Source organism: Trichomycterus rosablanca, chromosome 2 (genome assembly GCF_030014385.1).
Source record: "Trichomycterus rosablanca isolate fTriRos1 chromosome 2, fTriRos1.hap1, whole genome shotgun sequence".
Taxonomy (NCBI): domain Eukaryota; kingdom Metazoa; phylum Chordata; class Actinopteri; order Siluriformes; family Trichomycteridae; genus Trichomycterus; species Trichomycterus rosablanca.
The window spans coordinates 15,849,578-15,876,285 of record NC_085989.1 but is presented as its reverse complement, the minus strand read 5'-3'; the positions used below and the strand labels follow the sequence as shown (position 1 = coordinate 15,876,285).

General features: G+C 40.8%; 1 protein-coding gene across 2 annotated transcripts in view; it reads right to left on the bottom strand.

Annotated features, from left to right (window-relative positions):
- dync1li1 (dynein, cytoplasmic 1, light intermediate chain 1) overlaps positions 1-25,703 on the bottom strand; it is a 48,947-nt gene extending 23,244 nt beyond the window's left edge. For both annotated transcript variants that reach the window (XM_063011935.1, XM_063011942.1), the window contains exons 1-9: positions 25,600-25,703; positions 25,339-25,412; positions 19,309-19,425; positions 11,660-11,890; positions 9,279-9,439; positions 7,759-7,852; positions 4,912-5,047; positions 4,436-4,547; positions 1,625-1,684 (exon numbers count right to left, since the gene is read on the bottom strand). In XM_063011935.1, coding sequence (XP_062868005.1) covers positions 1,625-1,684; positions 4,436-4,547; positions 4,912-5,047; positions 7,759-7,852; positions 9,279-9,439; positions 11,660-11,890; positions 19,309-19,425; positions 25,339-25,412; positions 25,600-25,703 — 1,089 coding nt within the window. The remainder of the gene's footprint in view (positions 1-1,624; positions 1,685-4,435; positions 4,548-4,911; positions 5,048-7,758; positions 7,853-9,278; positions 9,440-11,659; positions 11,891-19,308; positions 19,426-25,338; positions 25,413-25,599) is intronic.
- Positions 25,704-26,708: the final 1,005 nt, after the last annotated feature.

The window sequence follows — 26,708 nt, the reverse complement described above, 5'->3', positions numbered from 1 at the left end:
TTATTATGGTGGAAAATAAGTATTTGGTCAATAACAAAAGTTAAACTCAATACTTTGTAACATAACCTTTGTTGGCAATGACAGAGGTCAAACGTTTCCTGTAAGTCTTCACCAGGTTTGCACACACTGTAGCTGGTATTTTGGCCCATTCCTCCATGCAGATCTCCTCTAGAGCAGTGATGTTTTGGGGCTGTCACTGGGCAACACGAACTCCACAAATTTTCTATGGGGTTGAGGTCTGGAGACTGGCTAGGCCACTCCAGGACCTTGAAATGCTTTTTACGGAGCCACTCCTTCGTTGCCCGAGCGGTGTGTTTGGGATCATTGTCATGCTGGAAGACCCAGCCACGTTAAATCTTCAATGCTCTCACTGATGGAAGGAGGTTTTGGCTTAAAATCTCACGATACATGGCCCCGTTCATTCTTCCCTTAACACGGATCAGTCGTCCTGTCCCCTTTGCAGAAAAACAGCCCCAAAGCATGATGTTTCCACCCCCATGCTTCACAGTAGGTATGGTGTGCAACTCAGCAGTCTTCTTCCTCCAAACACGACGAGTTGAGTTTTTACCAAAAAGTTCCATTTTGGTTTCATCTGACCACATGATATTCTCCCAATCCTCTTCTGGATCATCCATAGGCTCTCTTGCAAACTTCAGATGGGCCTGGACATGTACTGGCTCAAGCAGGGGGACACGCCTGGCACTGCAGGATTTGAGTCCCTCTCGGCGTAGTGTGTTACTGATGGTAGCCTTTGTACTTCGGTCCCAGCTCTCTGCAGGTCATTCATCAGGTCCCTCCGTGTAGTTCTGGGATTTTTGCTCACCGTTCTCATGATCATTTTGACCCCACGGGATGAGATCTTGACCCCAAGGGAGATTATCAATGGTCTTGTATGTCTTCCATTTTTTTACAATTGCTCCCACAGTTGATTTATTCACACCAACCTGCTTGCCTATTGTAGATTCTCTCTTCCCAGCCTGGTGCAGGTCTACAATTTTCTTCCTGGTGTCCTTCGACAGCTCTTTGGTCTTGGCCATGGTTGAGTTTGGAGTCTGACTGTTTGAGGCTGTGGACAGGTGTCTTTTATACAGATAACGAGGTCAAACAGGTGCCATTAATACAGGTAATGAGTGGAGGACAGAAGAGCTTCTTAAAGAAGCAGTTACAGGTCTGTGAGAGCCAGAAATCTTGCTTGTTTGTTATTGACCAAATACTTATTTTCCACCATAATTTACAAATAAATTCTTTAAAAATACTACAATGTGATTTCCTGGATTTTTTCATAGTTGAAGTGTACCTATGATGAAAATTACAGACCTCTCTCATCTTTCCAAGTAGGAGAACCTGCACAATCAGTGGCTGACTAAATACTTTTTGACCCCACTCTATCTATCTATCTATCTATCTATCTATCTATCTATCTATCTATCTATCTATCTATCTATCTATCTATCTATCTATCTATCATTAATATAAAAATGTATAGATTGCATAGTAAAACTGAATAAATTACACATAGCTGTCTAAAACAGATGTTCTAATATAGGTTTCACATAATCACAATCAGTCCACATTTCACCACAACCAGCATTATTGACAATGGTACGCTCTGGAATTCTATTACCTGCAGCTTCACCAGAAATACTTGGTCGTCTTCTGCTTGAATTTCCTTCTCGTGTACAAACTAGAAAAGAAAATTACAAATATATTAACACATGTATATATACACATACTGTATATACGTACACACAGCTGCAATTGAAATTATTTAACTTCTAATACAAATTAGTTTTATTAGTAAGATTTACAAATGTTCAGCTGTTTGCAAGAAACCAAGTAAACAATTAAAATTTCTCCAAATTAAACACAGACTACAGGAGTCTCAGTCTCAGAATTCTCTAACCCCACTTAGTAGAGCACCCTTTTGCTGTTATAAATAGCTGCAAACATGATGCATAGCCAGACACCAGCTTGTGGCAGTGTTCCATAGCCTCCAGTTCACTAATATTCCTGTTTTGCATGCTGCAACTGCCTTCTTGAAATCCCACCAAGGATTGTCTATGGGGTTCAAGTCAGGCCACAGTGATGGCCACTCCAGAATTTTCCAGGACTTTCCTTTGAAACCAAGCATTGGTGGACTTTGAAGTATGCTTCCTTTTTTTCTGCCACATCCAGGTAGTGTAGCCAGTGTTCCTTTAACTTGGGCAGGAAAGTTGAAGGGAAAGCCGTATAACCTGTGGATGAGATATTTATATAACAAGTCTAGATTTTTAATGTCTTTTATGGACGTGTAGAGCAGCGCCGCCCCATCTATGCAGCCATGTGTTAAGGACAAATCAGAAAAATGCATTAGCAATCATGCACAAATTTTGTGTATTTATGTTGTTTTTATCTTTATTTGGGATTTCTACAGTCATTAAAGTTTCTGAGCCACTCCAGAATTTTCCAGGACTTTCCTTTGAAACCAAGCATTGGTGGAGATTGCTTGAGATCATTGCCGTGATGGAAGGTCCAAGCTTCAGCTTCCTCACAAAACAGGATTTCCTGATACCTGATACACCGAGCCACTGCCATGCTTCACTGTAGGCAGGGTGTCCTTTTGAACACATGCTTCATTCTTCCTCCTCCAGACATACCACTGATCCATGGTCCTGAAGAATTCCACTGTTGTTGTTTAATCACTCCATAGAACAGAATCCCAAACGTTCTGTGGTGTATTTACATGGTTTTGAGCATATTGCAGCTGATTTGTCTTGAGCTTTGGAGTTAGTAGAGGTATTCATCTTGCTGCAGAGTTTTTTGCAGTCACTTGTGGGTTTTTGACCACCTGCATCCTTTGAAATCTGGTTGCAGCCAGTGACAACTTCCTTTTTTTCTGCCACATCCAGGTAGTGTAGCCAGTGTTCCTTTAACTTTGAACTTGGGAACTATGCTTCCGACTGTATCTCTAAGAACATTCAGTATCACTATCTTTTTGTATCCGTTTCCTTGCTCATGCAGGGCAATCATCTCTTTTGTGGACAACTCCAACAGGTATTTGATGTGTTTTATTTCAACCACACCTGATGCAACTAATGAAGCCCTTGATTGTTTGCATTAGGTGTGGTTGAGACACTTCTGTTTTGCAAATGTGTGCTATTATGAGGGATTCTATTTAGTGTTAAATATAGACTGCCTGGCCAAACAAAAGTCACCACCTGGATTTAACTAAGCAAATAGGTAAGAGCCTCCCATTGGATAATTACTGCATGGGTGATTATGTTTCAGCTGGCAACAAGTAATTTAACTCTGAAGCAGTGAGTAGCTTCTCATTTGTTAAACAACCATGTGGAAAGACACATCCTGTGGTCGTGGAAAAGATGTCAAATTATTTGCACGCATCAAGCAGAGAAAAGATGTAAGGAGAAGCTGAAACTACTAAAATCGGGTTAAGAACTGTCCAACGCATTATTAAAAAGTGGAAGGACAGTGGGGAATCATCTTCGAGGAAGGAATGTGGTCGGAAAAAAATCTTGAATGATCGTGATCGGCGATCACTTAAACGTTTGGTGAAATCTAATGGTAGAAAAACTACACTAGAACTCAGAGAAATGTTTAATAGTGAAAGTAAGAGCATTTCCACACATACAATGCGAAGGGAACTCAAGGGATTGGGACTAAACAGCTGTGTAGCCTTAAGAAAACCACTTGTCAGTGAGGCTAACTGGCAAAAACCGCTTCAATTTGCTAAGGGGCATAAAGATTGGACTCTGGAGCAATGGAAGAAGGTCATGTGGTCTGATGAGTCCAGATTTACCCTGTTCCAGAGTGATGGGCGCATCAGGGTAAGAAGAGAGGCGGCTGAACTGATGCACCCATCATGCCTAGTGCCTACCGTACAAGCCTGTAGGGGCAGTGCTACGATCTGGGGCTGCTGCAGTTGGTCAGGTCTAAGTTCAGCAACGTTATGTGCCCAAAGAATGAGGTCAGCTGACTACCTGAATATACTGAATGACCAGGTTATTCCATCAATGGATTTTTTCTTCCCTGATGGCACGGGCATATTCCAAGATGACAATGCCAGGATTCATCGGGCTCAAATTGTGAAAGAGTGGTTCAGGGAGCATGAGACATCATTTTCACACATGGATTGGCCACCACAGAGTCCAGACCTGAACCCCATTGAGAATCTTTGGGATGTGCTGGAGAAGACTTTGCGCAGTGGTCCAAATCTCCCATCATCAATACAAGATCTTGGGGAAAAATTAATGCAACTCTGGACAGAAATAAATGTTGTGACATTGCAGAAGCTTGTGGAAACGATGCCACGTTGAATGCGTGCCATAATCAAAGCTAATAGCGGTCCAACGAAATATTAGAGTGTGTGACCTTTTTTTTGGCCAGGCAGTGTATAATCACACACACACTGCACATAGTCAAACACATAGATTCTTACTTTTCTAATGGGTGGTTTTACTATTACGTCTTCAAAGTTGTCTTCTGCTTTTACTGACTGGAAGTTTTCATGTAGGATAGCAATCTTTTTTTCGTTGTCCCATCCTGACGGACTGAAAAAGAATCAGACAGCATTCTGGGTTACAAATCCTCGATCCAGCAAGCAATGTCTACTCTATATGTACACAGAACAAAAAATAATCGAAGAGTAACCTACAGGTCAGAGCTGGGTTTCTTAACAGTCTCGATGGTACAATTCACTGCAGACTTAAAGATTTTCTTATTCTTAACATGGTGTGAAAAAAGTATTCAAACACTTCTGTTTTTGTCAGGTATTCTTCTACCAATGCATATACATCCACCCTACATTTTACACATCCTGTTTTATAACATTTTACTTATAATATTGAAAAAAAGTATGTACAAGCATAAAAAACATATATTGAACAATGATCGTCAAAAAGTATTTCAGCTTACATGAACACTGAATCCTTCTCCACCACCTGGGCAGGAAAGTTGAAGGGAAAGCCGTATAACCTGTGGATGAGATATTTATATAACAAGTCTAGATTTTTACTGTCTTTTATGGACGTGTAGAGCAGCGCCGCCCCATCTATGCAGCCATGTGTTAAGGACAAATCAGAAAAATGCATTAGCAATCAAATTATTTTGTGTATTTATGTTGTTTTTATCTTTATTTGGGATTTCTACAGTCATTAAAGTTTCTGAGCCTTTACTCTTAACCATGGGTGCAGGGTGTGAATGTACTGCATAAGGGACCGGTCTATTAATCACATTTTAGCCACACTTATTCATCTCACATTTATTTAATGGCTCAGATGATGACAATTCTTAGAAATGGCATAATCTGATACATGTAATCATAATTACTATACATTAATAATGGTACTGGTTGTGGTGGTGATGGTGATAGATGTGGTGGCCATGTGGGATCCTCAACCTGCCAATCTGCTGGCTGCGTCCAAAATCGCATACTTAAACAGTATGTACTAAATTGAAGGCAGTGCACACTGCTCGGCCAGTAAAGCAGTATGCTCTTTCAGTACGCAAGTACGCAGTATGCACGCGACCTTGTACGTACTACGTCCACCATCTTACCAAAATCACATGATGCATGACATCACGTTGCCACAGTTATAACAATTTTAACACCAGACAAAATAAATTCTGTCGTTCTCCACAAAGCTACTCATAACATTAGTCAGGGTTGTACACAATCCTAACATTTTTAATGTTTGTCGTACTCCGCTTTCCGCCATCTTTCTTCTTCGCTTCGAACGCCTTTGCAGCTCCAGTAAAATTACGGGATAGATTAGCGGACCGCAAGTGTGCATTGTTTGTTTAATGAATACTAAGTATTCGGACACACTACTCTCTCTCGCGTACTGCTTTCGTGTACTGTTCAGTATTGAGGTATGCGATTTCTGGCGCAGTCATAGTTTTTGCATATACATGCACTTACTGTGCAAAATCTGATTATTGATTTATTCAAGCAGATTTACGCCCACATTCAATCAGATTTCCAAAATACATGTAAACCCACTTATTTGATTATTGACTACATTTGATTTTTTTTTCTTTTCCTTCCTTTCTTTTCATTTTCTTTTATGTACAATTTCTTTAATGCACAATTTGGAAAAAAAATGGTGGGTAAATAAAGCAAATACAACAGTGAAAGCAGTGATTTGTAAACATGTTTTACAGGTCTTTAATTAACAATAGCCCAAAGACAAGGTATGCAAGGCAATGCAAGACTGGGAAGTTGGTGAAATATTCAAAAACAATCAAAATCAAATCAAAGGTAAACAAGTGAATGTGTGATGCTGTCATGATTGACCTTGGACAGTTGAATGTAAACAATTCTGTAAAGAGGAGTGGGCCAAAATTTCTCCACAGCAATATAAAAGACTCATTGCAAGTTATCATAAATGTTGTGAAGTTGTTACTGCCAAGGATGGCACAACCAGTTAAGTTTAGGGGGGCAATTCCTTTTTCACATGGGTGATACAGGTTTTGAGTAAACCTTTATCTTCAGTAAATACAACCCTAAATCAGAAAAAGTTGGAACAGTATGGAGAATGCAAATAAAATAAAAATGCAGTGTTCCTTACATTTACTTTGACTTTTATTTGATTGCAAATATTGTTGAGCCACTCAACAATAGCTGATATAAACACATGGGCGAGGGATTACTTTGGCAAACGGAGTTACATGCACAAATGCCACTTAAAACTTTACTGTGCAAAAAAGAAGCCTTATGTTAGACTTCTCTGGGCTCGAAGGCATCTAAGATGGATTCCATGTCTTTGGAAAAATAGACGCTGTGTGTTCCAGACCAAAGACAAAAAGGATCATCCGGACTGTTATCAGAAACAAGTCCAAAAGCCAGGGTCTGTGATGGTATGGGGCTGTGTCAGTGCCCTTGGCAAAGGTCATTTACACTTCTGTGATGGTAGCATTAATGCAGAAAAGTACATTGAGATCTTAGAGCAACATGTGCTGCCTTCAAGACGTCATCTTTTCCAGGGACGTCCATGCATTTTTCAACAAGACAATGCAAAACCACAAGGCATGGCTGCGGAAGAAGAGGGTACGGGTACTGGACTGGCCTGCCTGCAGTCCTGACCTGTCCCTAATAGAGAATGTGTGGAGAGAATGTGTTGTCGAAAAATGCAACAACGACGACCCCGTACTGTTGCACATCTTAAGACGTGTTTGCAAGAAGAATGCTTTACTGTCCCAACTTTTTTTTTGGAATGTGTTTCAGGCCTGAAATGCAGGAATGGAATTGCATTTTCCATGCTGTCCCAACTGGGGTTGTAGAACAATAATTTAAAAGTTACATTATGTGTTTACTTACATTGTCTTTATCTTATATTAAAATTAGTTGGAAGATCTGAAGAATTTAATTGTGACAAATCAGGTGGGGCAAATACTTTTTTACATGCACATTGTGAGTTTGTAATTTTGTTTTTGTTTCTACATCTACAACAGTCTAGACTATGCAAAGCAGAAACTATATACATTAACAACACAGACATTTTTGAATGAGAACGTACATGTGCTCCCTATACACAAACCAATACAGTAGTTAGAGCAATAAACATCTTGTGTTTGTAATGGTTTCAACTGAATACAGGTCATAAAATGGTCTGTTTGTTTTTGAAAGGTTGTACATTAATACTGTAATGTACAAGTGAAATAATAAAAGATCAGACCTGGAAAAGGATTTATGGCCCCGTGTTTGAGTGGTGACATTTACAGTTGGCTCAGAGATTACAAGCGTGTGTTTGTGAAGGATACACTCCAGACAGAAACGCCGGATGTGCGACTGGATGAAGTCTAAGTGCTCGTCTCTATAATCATGCTCCTTCTCCAAAGTGCTGATAGCATCACACTAGCACACACATACACACAGAGAGAGAGAGAGAGAGAGAGAGAGAGAGAGAGAGAGAGAGAGAGAGAGAGAGAGAGAGAGAGAGAGAAATGAAGCATAAACAGAAAAAGATAATCTATTTAAAAGTTAGTCTCCAGTTATATCAGACAAAAGCAATAGAGCAATAAGGCTATAAAAGCTGTAAAGCAATGCACAACATTATACTGCAGTCAGCAATCATGCTAATGTTGTATAGCTTCTACCTATAACAGTATTTACACCGATGAGGCATAACATTATGACCACCTCCTTGTTCCTACACTCACTGTTCATTTTATCAGCTCCACTTACCATATAGAAGCACTTTGTAGTTCTACATTTACTGACTGTAGTCCATCTGTTTCTCTGCATGCTTTGTTAGCCCCCTTTCATCCTGTTCTTCAATGGTCAGGACCCCGACAGGACCACTACAGAGCAGGTATTACTTGGGTGGTGGGTCATTCTCAGCACTGCAGTGACACTGACATGGTGGTGGTGTGTTAGTGTGTGTTGTGCTGGTATGAGTGGATAAGACACAGCAGTGCTGCTGGAGTTTTTAAACACCTTACTGTCACTGCTGGACTGAGAATAGTCCACCAACCAAAAATATATCCAGCCAACAGCGCCCATAGGCAGCGTTCTGTAACCACTGATGAAGGTCTAGAAGATGACCAACTCAAACAGCAGCAATAGCTGAGCGATCGTCTCTGACTTAACATCTACAAGGTGGACCAACTAGATAGGAGTGGACAGTGAGTGGACATTGTATTTAAAAACTCCAGCAGCGCTGCTGTGTCTGATCCACTCATACCAGCACAACACACACTAACACACCACCACCATGTCAGTGTCACTGCAGTGCTGAGAATGATCCACCACTTAAATAATATCTACTCTGTGGTGGTCCTGTGGGGGTCCTGACCATTGAAGAACAGGGTGAAAGCAGGTTAAAAAAGTATGTAGAGAAACAGATGGACTACAGTCAGTAATTGTAGAACTACAAAGTGCTTCTATATGGTAAGTGGAGCTGATAAAATGGACAGTGAGTGTAGAAACAAGGAGGTGGTCATAATGTTATGGCTGATCAGTGTATATTAAGGTTGGAAAATCCCTTTATTACTTCATTTTGTTCCTGGTTGCAATAGAAAAAGACAATGATAGGTTGCTGTGCCACCCTGGGTCACATCACACATCAGTAAATAAATACATAAATAAATAAAAAATCTGTAATACAAAGCACGGCTCATTATACAAAACTACACATGGTAAAAATGTACTTTAAAGTGACGAAAATCCAAGATAAAGCAAAAGGGTTTGGTTATTTAACACTGGTTTCTTTTTACCAGAACATATTTGTTATATGGCAGATCCAAAAGATGCAGGACCAAGTCATAGAACTGGACCCTACCTTAGTGCACACCACTACTAGCGGAATGCCCAGGTTGTGTGTAAGTGTGTTGTCACCGAGGGGGAGCACAACACTCTCTTCCTCTGACTCAGCATTTCTCCTCTGAGACACTCCTTCCACATCACTTCCTGGCTCCACGTACTCCTGAAACTGCTTCACCACTGCACAAGCACACAAATGCATGCAGCGGATATTACAAAAACATTGCTAAACAAAGAGAGTGAATGAAGTCAGACATCCTAGATACTTGCTGACCAACACTGGCTTTATGTTAGAATGAATCTGTTTTAATAAGGTTAGGTAAGGCAAGGTTTTTTTTTTATTATTTAAAAGGTATATGCGCTAAACCACAGTAAAATAAAGCAATAAGCTACGAGAGACCGTGCGTTACTGCAATTTTATCACGGGGAAGGATGTTTTGGCACGACACGAAGTGGAGTGCCTAAAACGTCTTTCCCCGTGATAAAATCATAGCAGTAACGCACGCTCTCGAGTGGCTTATTGCTTTTATAAAACGGCGGTCAACATAAAATCTAATAAAACACAACAATGTTAAATTTATAAATGTTTTTATTTACAAAAACACTTACAAAAAGCATTCTTCTGCGAAATTAGGTAGTCCGTTAACAGTGTTAAGGCAACATGAGGGAGAACATAACATTCACAATAAACATTCCTCCACAAACACTATTTCACTATTTCTTGGATGAAACACCCACATAATGATTAGGATTACTGTTTATATTAATCTGGACATTTCCATGTATAGTACTTAAAATAGTGTTCAACCAAGTTTGTACTTTTTCTTTTCAGTGGCGTATTAATATGGAATGATGTGAGGTGGTCATAGGTGTGCATATATTGGGGATTTTACAACGGCTTAGAACACGGCTCAGCCAATCAGATTTTAGGACCGGAACTATCCGTTTTATAAAGGCTCTTCTTCTTTTTTTTCCCTTTTCTCCCCCTTTAGTGCATCCAATTGTTCAATTTTGCATCGTGCTTCCTCTCTGTCTATGCCGAACCCTGCCCTGACCGGGGAGATCGAAGCTAACCCATATCCCCTCCAAAACATGGGCAGCAGCCGGATGCATTTTTGCCACCCACACATTGATGAGTTTGGCACCACCTAGCGTTGCATGCGGAGAGACACACCCTAAGGGCACTCTTCCTCATCTCCTGTGCAGGCGCCTCTAATCAGCCGGCAGAGGTCGTAATCGCATTCTGACAGAGAGAGACCCACATCCAGTTCTTTGTCCCACCCCCCCCAACTGAGCAACCGGCCAATTGTTGCTCAAACAGCCACTCAGCTTCGAACCGGTGAAGCAGAGCTGGATTCGATACTACGTACTCAGAATCCAGCCCTGGTTGCAGTGTGTCTTTTTACCGCTGCGCCACCTGAGTGGCTATAATGGCTCTTTTTTTAATTGGGTCTTGCTGTTGGCACTTTTTAAAAATCTGTTTATGCATTTTCCTTTTTTCTCCCAGTCTAATCATATCTAATTATCCAGTTATATCTCCTCTACTGCTACAGACTCCCACCCTAAATGAGAAAGCTCTAACAGACGCCCCCTAGACAACAGCTTCTTCCTTTTTTGTACACATTACACAAATCAAACAACTGTCAGGTGCACACTACACTCCTGTCAAGATTTCTAAAACAAACGAATAGCCAAGATTAATAAGGTTCTAAAAGAGAGACTTACAACCTTAGTTTGAGATTAGTTTCCTTTTATTATTATTTTTTATTTATGTCTGTAGTAATAAGTGTAAATTGTGATTTTTTTTTACTTTTAATTACTTGCTATTATTATTATTTTATAAATATTTATTTTTACTATTTATTATGATTGCTACATTATTTATTATAACTGCTGTCTTACTTGAATAACCACTTCTATGTAAATGAGGTGTCTACTCTTGTACATGAATGCCCCCTTGTGGAGGCTTTACATTACCTCTTAAACCACAGTGGGACCAGATCACCACCATTTTTATTAATTAAGTATATTTGGTTTTGTGTTTCGCTTTGATGCATAGTTTGTGTTGTACAAAATGTGGGTCACATGAAAAAAAAGTTAGAGCAGGGATCCGGGGTGCGAATTTCAATGGTACTATCAGCTGGTCTGGCGTCTGCATGGACATGATTGTGTATTGTCTGGGGATCGGGGGAAGTGAAGAAATCGAGTACCCAGTCACCGCTTACATATACACTGCAAAATCTCATAGTGCACACTAGGCAAACATTTACGAATGTGTTACAGAGTCTGTTTCCTTTAGCACTGAACATGCATGCTGATGTTTAAATGCATACAAAGCTAAGTCTACCACTCTCAGTGAATTCTCAACCAAGCTCACAGTTACACACACAGCACACTTACGTCTGTGCTCGAGTTCTCTCATGGTGTCAGGAGGCACTCGCAGTTTGTCCAGGTAGTCCCTCAGCACACTGGTCCATTTGTGCAGGGAGTCGAGCGCCAGCCAGGGTCGGGACAGATCTACCACCAACAAAGCCAACGAATCAGCCAGGTTTCCCGTACACAGAGCAAACTTCTGCAGGCCTTTATGATACAGATCACCGTCCAGCACCCATGCATTACACCGTGCCTGATCTGCAAAGATAAGATTAGAATAAAAAACAATAATGATGCTACATGAATTATAGTGACTGTAATCAGACGTCATTAATAATTCAAGTACGCTCTTTAACCTGATTCCTATTCCCAGAACACCAGGAGCAATGTAGATATTGTAGGTATGCTGGATAAGACAGCAGTCTACTGCAGAACATCACATACTTACTCATGCACAGTTACAGGTATGCTTGAGTAGACTTTTTGGAAGGTGGGACAGGGCAATTCTGGGCTAGTAATGAGGTACAAAAAGGCAGACAGTGTTGTGAGAAGCAATGGTAACATTACAAAGTGGTAAATGCTTTACTGAGCCAGTATTTTTGAATGTGTTAAATAACTTTTGAAATTTAGCCTATAATAATTAGACTGTTAAAGATTTTTTTATTTTTTTTATTTTTACCCCTTTTTCTCCCACTTTAGCGCATCCAATTTCCAATTGGGGAGGACGAGGCTGTTCCACGCCCCCTCCGACACGTGCACAGCAGTCGAACATCTTATCACCCACACTTGACGAGTGCAGTTGCGGTACAGCGCTGTGCACGGAGGGCCACACCCTCTACCGCACTCCTTTCCGATCTCCGTGCAGGTGCCACCAACCAGCCAGCAGAGGTTGTAATCGCACTAGTCTAAGAGAGAGTCCCCATCCGGCTTAATCCCGCCCCTTATCTGAACAACAGGCCAATCATCGTTCATGTAGCCGCTCAGCCTTAGCCGACAAGGCAAAGCCGAGATTCAATACGATGTATTCGAGATCTCAGCTCTGGTGAACAGCGTGTGTTTTTACCGCTGCGCCACCTGAGCGGCTGTTAAAGATAATTAAAATAACAAGGCATTTTTCTTGCATTTTCAGACCCTTATCCTAGAAAGGTCATTAGGCCAACAATTGTGTAAAATAAGCTTTATATGATTGATTTCATTATCATTTTATTTTAACTAGAGATGGGACGATCGATCGCCGATTTTTAATCAAAATATGCTATCGGCGATCGGCGATATTTCCTAAAAGTAGCTGATCCGATCGTGTGATATATAAAGACCATGTTAAGTTAACAGCTCAGTGGATTGATCCAGACTTTGAGCTACGAAGCGCCAACCATCACATCACCATTCATCAACCATCGTACAGAAACCATCGTGAAAGCTCTTCATGACCTAAAATAACATCATTAACTTTGTGCATCATACATACGATGTAATTTTGCTGATTGAAATATTTACTTTAAAAAGATAATTCAACCCGATCCCATCTGAGTCGATTCTATCAGCACGTTATATAAACTCGTGGTTCACTTTGGTAAATCGTAAGCGGTTCTTACTTGTGATGTAGATGAGAACAGAAAACGTTACAGAGCCAATCAGAGGCAAAAGTTTATTCATTAGCAAATTCGTTAGTTCAGGATCATCTGCTTAACTTTTAGGATCAGAAAACTTTTAGAACGAGTCTGACGGTCGGTTACAGATCTGTGGTAATAGCAGTTTAATTAAGCTTTTTAATTAAGCTTTTTAATGTAAGAGAGTCACACAAAATGTTCTGTAGTAGCTGGTGTTTATTTAAAACCACGACATTAATTAATAACAGTAAACACGGAAAGATAACTGAGAAGAGAAACTTACGCTTCACATAAAACGAATCAACTCATGAATCAATGAATCACTTATAGCGATACTGTGAACAAAGCGTGTCTTCTAAAGGCACACACACACGCACGCTGCTCCGGTTTATCTTCACTGTAAGGCTCTTTTTAAGTTTATTTATTTTATTTACTGCTAACCCCCCAATCATGTCTGTATGTAGACCCCTGACCGACTTAAATCCTGGATCTCAGTGGTAGAAGGGCTAAAATAATTTAGCGCTGCACCACCCAAGCACCACTATATGATTATATGTTACCAGCTAAAAATAGAGCAATGGATGTGACACAGTTGTTCCCCTTAAACGTATAATTCATACTTCAATAAGTATTATCGGAACAATAAAATTTGTTCCAGAGTCTAGATGGTTACTAATGAATCTTTGGTGAAAAGCTGTTCTTTGCACATGCTGGTTGGATTAGTTAAGTTGCATATGTTTGTTTGTTTGTTTATTAGGATTTTAACATCATGTTTCACACACTTTGGTTACATTCATGACAGGAACAGTAGTTACTCATTACGCAAGGTTCATCAGTTCACAAGTTTAATCTCAAACACAGTCATGGACAATTTTGGATCTCCAATTCACCTCACTTGCATGTCTTTGGACTGTAGGAGGAAACCGGAGCTCCCGGAAGAAACCCACACAGACATGGGAAGAACATGCAAACTCCACATCCACACAGAAAGGATCTGGACCGCCCCACCTGGGGATCAAACCCACTTAGCCACTGTGCCGCCCTCGTACATTGAAAGTGAGAAAGTGCAGTTTCATTAGTCATTACCAATTATATTACTGACTACATTTTCCACTCCTTTGCGCTGCTTTGTTTGTCTTTTACAAATCAGTGGCATCAATAGATGCTAAATACTGCAGTAAAGGTTCTGCCAGACATAGATTTTTGAATAAAATTGATCAACAACACAAAGTATTAATATTCTTGACAGCTTCGTTTTACCTTATGCAAAATAGTGTGAATTTGCCTTGCAGGAATCTAAATTAACATTTTGACTCTGGTAAATAGAAGTTGTACACTACAGAAAATGCCACTGCATTGGATGCCAATCGAAAGATTTGGAAAAGTGCCTTGAAAAACAGCACTGAAGCAGGTATTGGCATCAATGTCTGTTTAGGAGTGACACAAATTAGCACTATTTTAGAAAACCTGGGCTAAGGTGAGACGATCTAGCATGTACCTTACTAACTACAATTACACACACTGAGTGATTTACTCAACTGCAGCTGCTTTGATTAGCTTTATTTTATTCTAAAAATTGTTCGGAAAAAAAATGCTTTCAATGGACAAGAAGAGTGGGCTTGAAGGTGACCATCCTCCTAGTTTGACTGTATTCATAGAAGTGATTTCATTGTACTGTACATGTGTAAATATGACAAGTAAAGACATCCTATCTGACCAAAATGTATCGTTATTATTATTACTTTAATGTCTGAAGTACGTACTAATATTAACAAATGATTTAGAAAGCACCAGCACAACAGACTCTAAACAAATTATACACATCAGCTTCAGAAGTATGATTTAAAGCCAAAGCCTTGAAAAGGGTTTACTTTCTAACTCAATGTCTCATTAGGGCTGGGCGACTAAAAAAAACTCCTATCTCGATATGCTTTTGAGAAGTCGCCACTGCCACTGCCATTTTACTTCAATTAAATGAGCATAAAAAATCCCGTACAAGTTCAATTTTTGATAATGACTTGCTATCATTGCAAAATAAAAACACGTTTAACAGCAGCACCGCGACCCAGATCAACCACAGAGCATAAAACCATAACCATTGCTTACCTGAGCTTCTCTTCTTCAAATTCAGATCAAATCTATATCCATGTGGGATAAAATCCACTTTTTTGTAAATGTTTTTTGTCATGTTTTTAGAATATTTCCAGAATATTAATATACATAGCAAATTGATAATTTATCTGCTTTCGCTGTTAAAAGCTGAAACTGGTAATTGGATAACTAAGCTGTCACTTATACCTCGACAACCAATAAAGTTGAGTTTTTCATTGGCAGCTCATCTAAATCACACACATTGGAGAAATAAAAAATAGCATATCTTGCTTTAGATTAGAGGCACAACTGAAATTCCGCCCAAAATCCGAATTTGGAGGCTCTGATTGGTTTATACAGCTGTTTTTCAAGGTCTAAACCACGACTGAATCTCTGAAACACAGGCACACTGCTTCATGGAGTGGTTTAATCACTACACCATAATGACATCATAATCTTTACCATAGATAAGAGCACAGCTACCAGATTCGATTCCAATAAATAACTGATTTGAAAAAAGTCATTCTCTGACTTGTTTTTATCGCTCATGCGCGAGTGTGTGTAGCACATCGCATTTGTGTTGTTTTAAACGTTCTCAAATGGTAACCTGTGTATCATACTCGATATAACGAATATGGTCATTTTCAGTATCGTCAAAAAAATAATATAAAATATATTGATATTTGCGATATACCGCCCAGCCCTATGTCTCATATAAGCTGTTACACTACACTTACAAAAATGCATGAATTTGCTTTTGTTACAGAGGCCACTCTGGGTTATGTTTTTAAACTGGAGTTGCTTCAGTAGGGCCGCTTAATTTTTAAAACATATTGATCAGTTCCACTACAGTCTTCTTAACAAGACCTTGGATCGATCATTTTAAATGATTTGCTAGATAAGCATTCCCGGCCTGGAATGATAGTTTATTTTCCTGTTCTTGATTTTTTTTTTTAAATACAATAAAAAACATAAAGATTTAAACACATTTTTAAACAACTGATTTCAGACTCAAGCAGTGACTGAATTGGTTCATGGCATCACTCAAAGACAAAAACAAGATTGAGTTATGTTGGGGATCATTTATGTTTTGTGGGTTAATACATCAGACATGCAAACTCAACTACCAGAAAAGTTGGGACATTTTGAAAAATGCAATACAAAGAAGAATACACCAATCAGCCATAATATTAAAACCACCTCCTTGTTTCTACACTCACTGTCCATTTTATCAGCTCCACTTACCATATAGGAGCACTTTGTAGTTCTACAATTACTGACTGTACTCCATCTGTTTCTCAGGACCCCCACAGGACCACCACAGAGTAGGTATTATTTGGGTGGTGGATCATTCTCAGCACTGCAGTGACACTGACATGGTGGTGGTGTGTTAGTGTGTGTTGTGCTGGTATGAGTGGATAAGACACAGCAGCGCTGATGGAGTTTTTAAACAACTCAGTGTCACTGCTGGACTGAAAATAGTCCACCAACCAAAAATATCCAGCCAACAGCGCCACGTGGGCAGCATCCTGTGACCACTGATAAAGGTCTAGAAGATGACCAACTCAAACAGCAGCAATAGATGATCGATCGTCTCTGACTTTACATCTACAAGGTGGACCAACTAGGTAGGAGTTTCTAATAGAGTGGACAGTGAGTGGACACGGTATTTAAAAACTCCATCAGCGCTGCTGTGTCTGATCCACTCATACCAGCACAACACACACTAACACACCACCACCAAGTCAGTGTCACTGCAGTGCTGAGAATGATCCACCACCTAAATAATACCTGCTCTGTGGTGGTCCTGTGGGCGTCCTGACTATTGAATAACAAGGTGAAAACAGGCTAAAAAGGTATGTAGAGAAACAGATGGACTACAGTCAGTAATTGTAGAACTACAAAGTGCTCCGATATGGCAAATGGAGCTGATGAAATGGACAGCGAATAAACACGGAGGTGGTTTTAATGTTGTGGCTGGTCAGTGTATGTAATTTCTTAATTCTCTTGAACCTTTTTTAACTGGCAGAAGTAGAAAGAAAAGATTTATCAATGTTGTCATTGATCAATTAAAAAGCTGGTACAGAGGCATGTTTAGCACTGTGTTCCATCAGCTTTTCTATTAATGAAATTTTTTTAATGGTTTAAGAACCGAGGAAACTAATTGTTGCAGTTTTGCAAGGGAAATGTTTCTCCATTCTTGCCCTATATGACACTTCAGCAGTTTAACAATCTGTGATCGCTGTTGTCTGATTCACTTCTTTATGCTGCTCAATACATTTTCTATAGGAGACAGATCTGGACTGCAGTCAAGCCCACACACGCTCTGTATCTATGAAGCCACGATAATGTTGCAGCGTGTACAGAATGAGACCTGGCATTGTCTTGTTGAAATAACCCCAGACTTCCCATGAAAATAAATATATGCCTTCTCATTAATGCAAGTCACCCATGCTGTGGGCACTGATGCACCCCCGTACCATGACAGATGTTGGCTTTTGCTGATAAGAGTCTGGTCCTCTTCTGACTATGGAACATATTTCCACTGTCTTTCAGTTCACTTGAGATGAGCTTGGTGGTGTTCCTGCGCAGAACTGACACATGGCATTCTCCTTGTGTATAGACTTTCAGTATGCAATTCCTGATGCAGTGGCGTACTATGTTAAGTGACAACAGTTTTCTGAAGTACTCCAGAGCCTATGTGGCTATATTCATCACAGTAGCATGACGGTTTCTCAGGCAATGTCATCTGAGTGTCAAAAGTAAAGGGTCTCGCACATTCATTAGTGGTTCCCATTCTTCCCTATATGACCAAGATCACTCCAGATGAATCTTACACAGAATTATGTAATGCAGATTGTGAAAGACCTAAATTATTTGCACATTATTTGGACAGATTGACAATTCTCTTATGAAGTTTGTAACACAGTGGTGAGCCACGACCCTTCATTGCTTGAAAAGACTGAGCCTTTTACCATATAAAAGCACTTTGTAGTTCTACAATTACTGACTGTAGTCCATCTGTTTCTCTACATACTGTTTTAGCCTGCTTTCACCCTGTTCTTCAATGGTCAGGACTCCCACAGGACCCCCACAGAGTAGATATTATTTAGGTGGTGGATGATTCTCAGCACTGCAGTGACACTGACATGGTGGTGGTGTGTTAGTGTGTGTTGTGCTGGTATGAGTGGATCAGACACAGCAGCGCTGCTGGAGTTTTAAAATACCGTGTCCACTCACTGTCCACTCTATTAGACACTCCTACCTAGTTGGTCCACCTTGTAGATGTAAAGTCAGAGACGATCACTCATCTATTGCTGCTGTTTGAGTTGGTCATCTTCTAGACCTTCATCAGTGGTCACAGAACGCTGCCCACAGGGCACTGTTGGCTGGATATGTTTTTGGTTGGTGGACTAATTTCAGTCCAGCAGTGACAGGGAGGTGTGTAAAAACTCCACCAGCACTGCTGTGTCTGATCCACTCATACCAGCACAACACGCACTAACACACCACCACCATGTCAGTGTCACTGCAGTGCTGAGAATGATCCACCACCCAAATAATACCTGCTCTGTAGTGGTCCTGGGAGAGTCCTGACCATTGAAGAACAACATAAAAGAGGGTTAACAAAGCATGTAGAGAAACAGATGGGCTACAGTCAGTAATTGTAGAACTACAAAGTGCTCATATATGGTAAGTGGAGCTGATAAAATGTACAGTGAGTGTAGAAACAAGGAGGTGGTTTTAATGTTATGGCTGATCGGTGTATTTCTCTGTTTAGTACATTTTCCCAAAATGTGCCAACTTTTTTGGAAATGGGGCTTGTAATATTCATCCTATTTTAGTTTTGGGATGGGCAATCATATCCATCTGTTATGTTACAAAAGCAATTTCAATGCCTGCTTTCTGCTTTTTGTCAGGTAACAGCTGCTGAGGAAGAACTGTTTGCGAATAGCATTATGCTACCGTTCTTACCGTCTATATCGTCATCGTGGACGGTGAAGTACAGAAACTCCAATCCGCGGCCCTTGATGTATTCCTCCACACCCTGCAGCTTGGCCACCAGTGTGGTCTTACCAGCTGCCACTTCACCTGCACACAATTTTACATATTAATTTTCTATTCATTCACAATGCAACATGATATTAATAAAGCTATTATTAATCATTCTCTCTATACAAGTTTAATACACTCAAACTCATTATGTCATTTCCATTGTATCCATACATCATATGCATCAAAATACACCGACCAGGCATTATGACCACTATGACAACATTATGACCACTGACAGGTGAAGTGAATAACACTGATTATCTCCTCATCACAACACCTGTTAGTAGGTGGGATATATTAAGCAGCAAGTGAACATTTTATCCTCAAAGTTGATATGTTAGAAGCAGGAAAAATGGGCAAGCGTAAGGATTTGAGAGAGTTTGACAAGGGCCAAATTGTAATGGCTAGACGACCGGGTCAGAGCATCTCCAAAACTGCAGCTCTTGTGGGGTGTTCTCAGTCTGCAGTGATCCAAGGAAAGAACAGTGGTAAACCGGCGACAGGGTCATGGGCGGCCAAGGCTCACTGATGCACGTGGGGAGTGAAGGCTGGCCCGTGTGGTGCGATCCAACAGACGAGCTACTGTAGCTCAAACTGCTGAAGAAGTTAATACTGTTGTGTATGAGGCTGCATAGCCGCAGACCATTTAGGGTGCCCATGCTGACCCGAGTCCACCACCGAAAGCGCCAACAATGGGCATGTGAGCATTACAACTGGACCCCGGAGCAATGGAAGAAGGTGGCCTGGTCTGATGAATCATGTTTTCTTTTACATCACGTGGATGGCCGGGTGCGTGTGCGTCACTTACCTAGGGAACATGGCACCAGATGCACTATGGGAAGAAGGCAAGCCGGCGGAGGCAGTGTGATGCTTTGGGCAATGTTCTGCTGGGAAACCTTGGGTCCAGCCATCCATGTGGATGTTACTTTGACACGTACCACCTATCTAAGCATTGTTGCAGACCATGTACACTCTTTCATGGAAACAGTATTCCCTGATGGCTGTGGCCTCTTTCAGCAGGATAATGTGCCCTGCCACAAAGCAGAAATGCTTCAGGAATGGTTTGAGGAGCACAACAACCAGTTTGAGGTGTTGACTTGGCCCCAATTCCCCAGATCACAATCCAATCGAACATCTGTGGGATGTGCTGGACAAACAAGTCCGATCCATGGAGGCCCCACCTCACAACTTACAGGAGTTAAAGGATCTGCTGCTAACATCTTGGTGCCAGATACCACAGCTCACCTTCAGGGGTCTAGTGGAGTCCATGCCTCAACGGGTCAAGGCTGTTTTGGCAGCAAAAGGGGGAACAACACAATATTAGGAAGGTGGTCATAATGTTATGCCTCAATATTAGTCAGCAACTCAAAACAATGCAATATATGGGACAGTGGTAGCCTAGTGGGTAGAGCTCTGGGCTATCAACCAGAAGATTGGCGGTTTAAATCCAGGCTCTGCTATGCAGCCACTGTTGGGTCCTTGAGCAAGGCCCTTAACCCTGTCTGCGCCGTACGACGGCTGACCCTGCGCTCTGACCCCAACTTCCAAACAAGATGGGATATGTGAAGAAATAATTTCATTGTACTGTACATCTGTATATGTATATATGACAAATAAAGTATATATCTTCTATATATAAATCAATCAATTTACACTGATCAGACATAACATTAAAACCACCTCCATGTTTTTACACTCACTGTCAATTTTATCAGCTCCACTTACCATATAGGAGCACTTTGTAGTTCTACAATTACTGACTGTAGTCCATCTGTTTCTCTGCATACTGTTTTAGCCTGCTTTCACTGGTGGTTCTTCAATGATTAGGGCCACCACAGAGCAGGTATTATTTAGGTGGTGGATGATTCTCAGCACTGCAGTGACACTGACATGGTGGCGGTGTGTTAGTGTGTGTTGTGCTGGTATGAGTGGATCAGACAGCAGTGCTGCTGGAGTTTTTAAATACTGTGTTCACTCACTGTCCACTCTATTAGACACTCCTACCTAGTTGGTCCACCTTGTAGATGTAAAGTCAGAGACGATCGCTCATCTATTGCTGCTGTTTGAGTTGGTCGTCTTCTAGACCTTCATCAGTGGTCACAGAACGCTGCCCACAGGGCGCTGTTGGCTGGATATATTTGTGGTTGGTGGACTATTCTCAGTCCAGCAGTGACAGTGAGGTGTTTAAAAACTCCAGCAGCATTGCTGTGTCTTATCCACTCATACCAGCACAACACACACTAACACACCACCACCATGTCAGTGTCACTGCAGTGCTGAGAATCATCCACCACCCAAATAATACCTACTCTGTAGTGGTCCTGGGAAAGTCCTGACCATTGAAGAACAGCATGAATGGGGGGCTAACAAAGCATGCAGAGAAACAGATGGACTACAGTCAGTAATTGTAGAACTACAAAGTGCTTCGATATGGTAAGTGGAGCTGATAAAATGAGTGTAGAAACAAGGATGTGGTTTTAATGTTATGGCTGATCTGTGTACTATCACAACATCCATTTAATATTTACTAGTAATAACGCAATACAATTACAATTAGTAGTATTAATTTTTTCATGTAGTTTCCATCCACCTCCTACCTCGCAATGAAATAGTATTAACAACAGTTTAATCTCACCGATCAGAACCACAGTGCAATGCTGAACAAAGGCAAATTCGAGAACAAGACGATGCATAAAGACAAACAAAACAGTAACTGAGACAAATACAATTTGGTCGCACATGCGACCTAATTTCTCAATGGTGCGACTAAAAAAAATCTCAGGTCGCACCGGTGCGACCAGGCATCCGAGGGAAAAAGAAAACAACAGACACACATTAGGCCAATAACATGGTCTAAACCAATCAGAGATAGTGAAGGGCGGGACATTATTGTAGCGGTGATATGTGAGCGACATTCAGCTCAGCCAATCAGAATGCAGCACCAGGTTTATACATGTGCGTTCGGATGTTCTGCAGTAAGTTTAGTTTTGTATATGAGACTCGCCGGATGTCCCCAGAATGGAAGTTCGGGTTCTGGAGCTCGGCGGTGTAAAGTGTTGTAACGCTCACTTAAGTCCTGACTAAACAGTTAAAGTGACTCTACCCTGCCGTGTGCCTTTATTCCCACACCTCCACCACCGCACAGCAAAAGACCCGCAGCATCCCCACCGGACAGCGGCTAGGTGAGCCGACCCTCTACAGTAGCAAGGGGCTAATGCTAGCGGTAAAGTGTGGCGATAGTGAAAGTAAAAACACGACAATATTTTCGTTAAGTAAAATAGAAAAATAACTAAAAGACCATAATATATTACAATACATGTAGTCAAAATACACAGTGAGTGCACCGCAAGTGATTTTGGGAATCTGTGTAAAAGATTCAGTAAAGCCGATAATATAATGCACTGCATTTAAGATTACACTCTAACACACATATAATTTTAAATATACACACACATATAAATAGATATACACACATACATACACATTTACTCTATTATTTTTATAATTTTTATAAGTGTGCTATAATTAGTCTATAATACTATAATTAACTGTATTAACTGTATAATTACTACAGTATATTAACTGTAAAGAGCATGGGAAGACCATGGCCGGCAATAGTATATTTGTGACTGGTTCTAATACATTTTGAATTGAAAGGCTGAACAAGCCCAATGCATCTATAAAACACATTACATGCGGCGATAAATGCACTGCCCAAGTGTCCCCTCTCCCCACTGCCTTTCAGTGGCAGGCAGTAGCAAACAGATCATCAGACGAGGCCATGTTGACCAGATTGTTAGTTATTTACAAGTCAATATTGCCTGTGTGGACAGTGATTTAAAAAAAAAAAGTGAACCTGTAAAACTGCGGTGTTAAATGCGATGCGGTCGAAAATTTGGGTGCACCTAACTTTTGTGCTGGTGCACCTAAGAAAAAAAGTTAGGCGCACCAGTGCAACCAGTGCAAAAAGTTAGTCTAGAGCCCTGCCTAAATCAGTGCATCACTTCAGGCCGGGCGGCACGGAGGCTGAGTGAGTAGAACTGTCACCTCACAGCAAGAAGGTCCTGAATTCGATTCCCAGGTGGGGCGGTCCGGGAGGTCCTTTCTGTGTGGAGTTTGCACGTTCTCCCCGTGTCCCCGTGGGTTACCTCCGGGTGCTCCGGTTTCCTCCCACAGTCCAAAGACATGCAAGTGAGGTGAACTGGAGACATGGATATGTATGTGTTCAATATAACCTTGTGAACTGATGAACCTTGTGTCATGAGTAACTACCTTTCCTGTCATGAATGTAACCAAAGTGTAAAACATGATGTTAAAATCCTAATAAACAAACACTTCAGGGCACAAAGTGGTCATCTGCTGTAGGTAATTATAATCATTATAAAAAGATTAGGATGCCATTCTACAACATTTAAAAACATTATTAAACACCACCAACGTTATTAATATTCTTGTTGCAGTATGTTTAATCTATGCATCTGATATTAATCCACAATAAACACACAAACAAACTAAATAACGTGTAAATAACGTGGGCAGTTGTAGCCTAGTGGTTAAAGACCTGGACTAGTAAGCAGAAGGTCACTGGTTCAAACCCCACCACTGCCAGGTTGCAAACTGTTGGGCCCTTAACCCTTAATTGCTTAGACTGTAAGTCCTTTGGGCACATAACATTGCTGAACCTAGACATGACCAACTGCAGCAACCCCAGATCGTAGCACTGCCCACACAAGCTTGTACAGTAGGCACTAGGCATGATGGGTGCATCAGTTCAGCCGCCTCTCTTCTTACCCTGATGCGCCCATCACTCTGGAACAGGGTAAATCTGGACTCATCAGACCACATGACCTTCTTCCATTGCTCCAGAGTCCAATCTTTATGCTCCCTAGCAAATTGAAGCGTTTTTTGCCGGTTATCCTCACTGACAAGTGGTTTTCTTAAGGCTACACAGCTGTTTAGTCCCAATCCCTTGAGTTCCCTTCGCATTGTATTTGTGGAAATGCTCTTACTTTCACTATTAAACATTTCTCTGAGTTCTACTGTAGTTTTTCTACCATTTGATTTCACCAAACGTTTAAGTGATCGCCGATCACGATCATTCAAGATTTTTTTCCGACCACATTCCTTCCTTGAAGATGATTCCCCACTTTCCTTCCACTTTTTAATAATGCGTTGGACAGTTCTTAACCCGATTTTAGTAGTTTCTGCAATCTCCTTACATGTTTCCTCAGCTTGATGCATGCCAATAATTCGACCCTTCTGAAACAGATTAACATCTTTTCCACGACCACAGGATGTGTTATTCAACATGGTTGTTCAACAAATGAGAAGCTACTCACTGCATCAGTTAGGGTTAAATAACTTGTTGCCAGCTGAAACATAATCACCCATGCAGTAATTTTTTTTGGCCAGGCAGTGTATATGAACTGTAGTTATCTACTTTGTTCTATGGGGTGCTGCAATGCCACCTAGTGGTCAAAAAGCTCATTAGGTATCTTTAACTACTTGAAGCATACATGACAGTATAAATAGCCTCTGCGTTAATAATGCTGTGTGACTTCTTCAACAGAATAATGTGGTATTAAAGTGTGTTAGTGTGTCTGATGTGAAGCGACTGAACAAAGGACAAAAGCTGTAGTTGTAAATGATGCCTACTACAGCTACCGACTAGCTTCACTAGCCTGTCAAGCGCTGTCCACATCAAACAATGATGTGACTATTAGCATATAGTGTGGTGATCTGTAACACCAGCGATACATCCAACTATCAGTTATAATACACAGAGCTGTGTGTAACCGATCGTATGTTTGCATGTTATTAGCTGTAAGAAGCAGAATACAATCCATATGCTGACAATGCAGGGATGCAGGACCGGACACACCGCGTCGGCCCCAGCAGGCATGAAGCAGAATAACAGTGCGGAGGAAGCAAAGAGGATACGGTACCCACCCATAACCAGCACATTCTTTCCGGATGGCAGCTTGGACCGCGATCGCGTTGATACTTCGCTCAGTATGGACGACCTGCACAGAAACAAACGAACTGGGCGTCGGCAAGGAATTCAGTCACTGATAAATCCTGCATCACTGTAGCACCTGTCTGGCTGAGTAATTCTGCTGCTAGTTAATGACTAAAAAGCTGCCAGATGCTCAGCTAAATAATCAACCGGCTCCTATAGAGGTTTTGTGGAATAACACCAGCTATGCTTACCACAAATTTTGTCCGTCATCCTCGTCAGTACTTGGGTTTTCTGCTGTACTATTATTTACATTTATGCTAGCAGATAACAGTGTATTCCTCCCCACAGACGCCATCTTCGCAGGCTTGTGACACCCCACAAAAAGCCCGGATGTAATCACACCATCCTGAGGAGAATTTATTTTCCTACCCATATTCCGTAAATCCCGCCCTAAGCGGTGTGATTGGCCATAATTTTGTATCCAAGCAATATTGACAGTCAAATAGCCAATATTTATTTAGAATATCCGACAACTCTGTCGCTAAAGGCGGGATTTGTCCGAAGACAGGTAGGAAAAATAACCCAGTGGAGTGGTCTCTGGGCGTGGACCCAAAATCACAGCACAATCAAACCTGTCAAACCGAATCCATCTACACAACATCCACACATCTGTCATATAACCTCAACTGAGTTCTTATTATAACTGAGCAACACATTTACTGGAATGTAAAGTAAATAACAGACATTTAAAAGCCTTTAGGACAAATGAGCTGTCAACTAAATTCAGGTCATATCAGTAGACCCAGAATTTTAAACAGTCCACATTTTATAAGAAAAATGTGTCTTACAAAAAATGGGGTGTTGTCATCTGACTAACATGAAAAGAAAAAGTCTTTATTAATTTATTTTTTACTATATAAAGTACTATATTTTCCTTCTACCTCTAGATTTTACTAGATAGATAGATAGATAGATAGATAGATAGATAGATAGATAGATAAGATAGATAAGATAGATAGATAGATAGATAGATAGATAGATAGATAGATAGATAGATAGATACAGTGTATCACAAAAGTGAGTACACCCCTCACATTTCTGCAGATATTTAAGTATATCTTTTCATGGGACAACACTGACAAAATGACACTTTGACACAATGAAAAGTAGTCTGTGTGCAGCTTATATAACAGTGTAAATTTATTCTTCCCTCAAAATAACTCAATATACAGCCATTAATGTCTAAACCACCGGCAACAAAAGTGAGTACACCCCTTAGTGAAAGTTCCTGAAGTGTCAATATTTTGGGTGGCCACCATTATTTCCCAGAACTGCCTTAACTCTCCTGGGCATGGAGTTT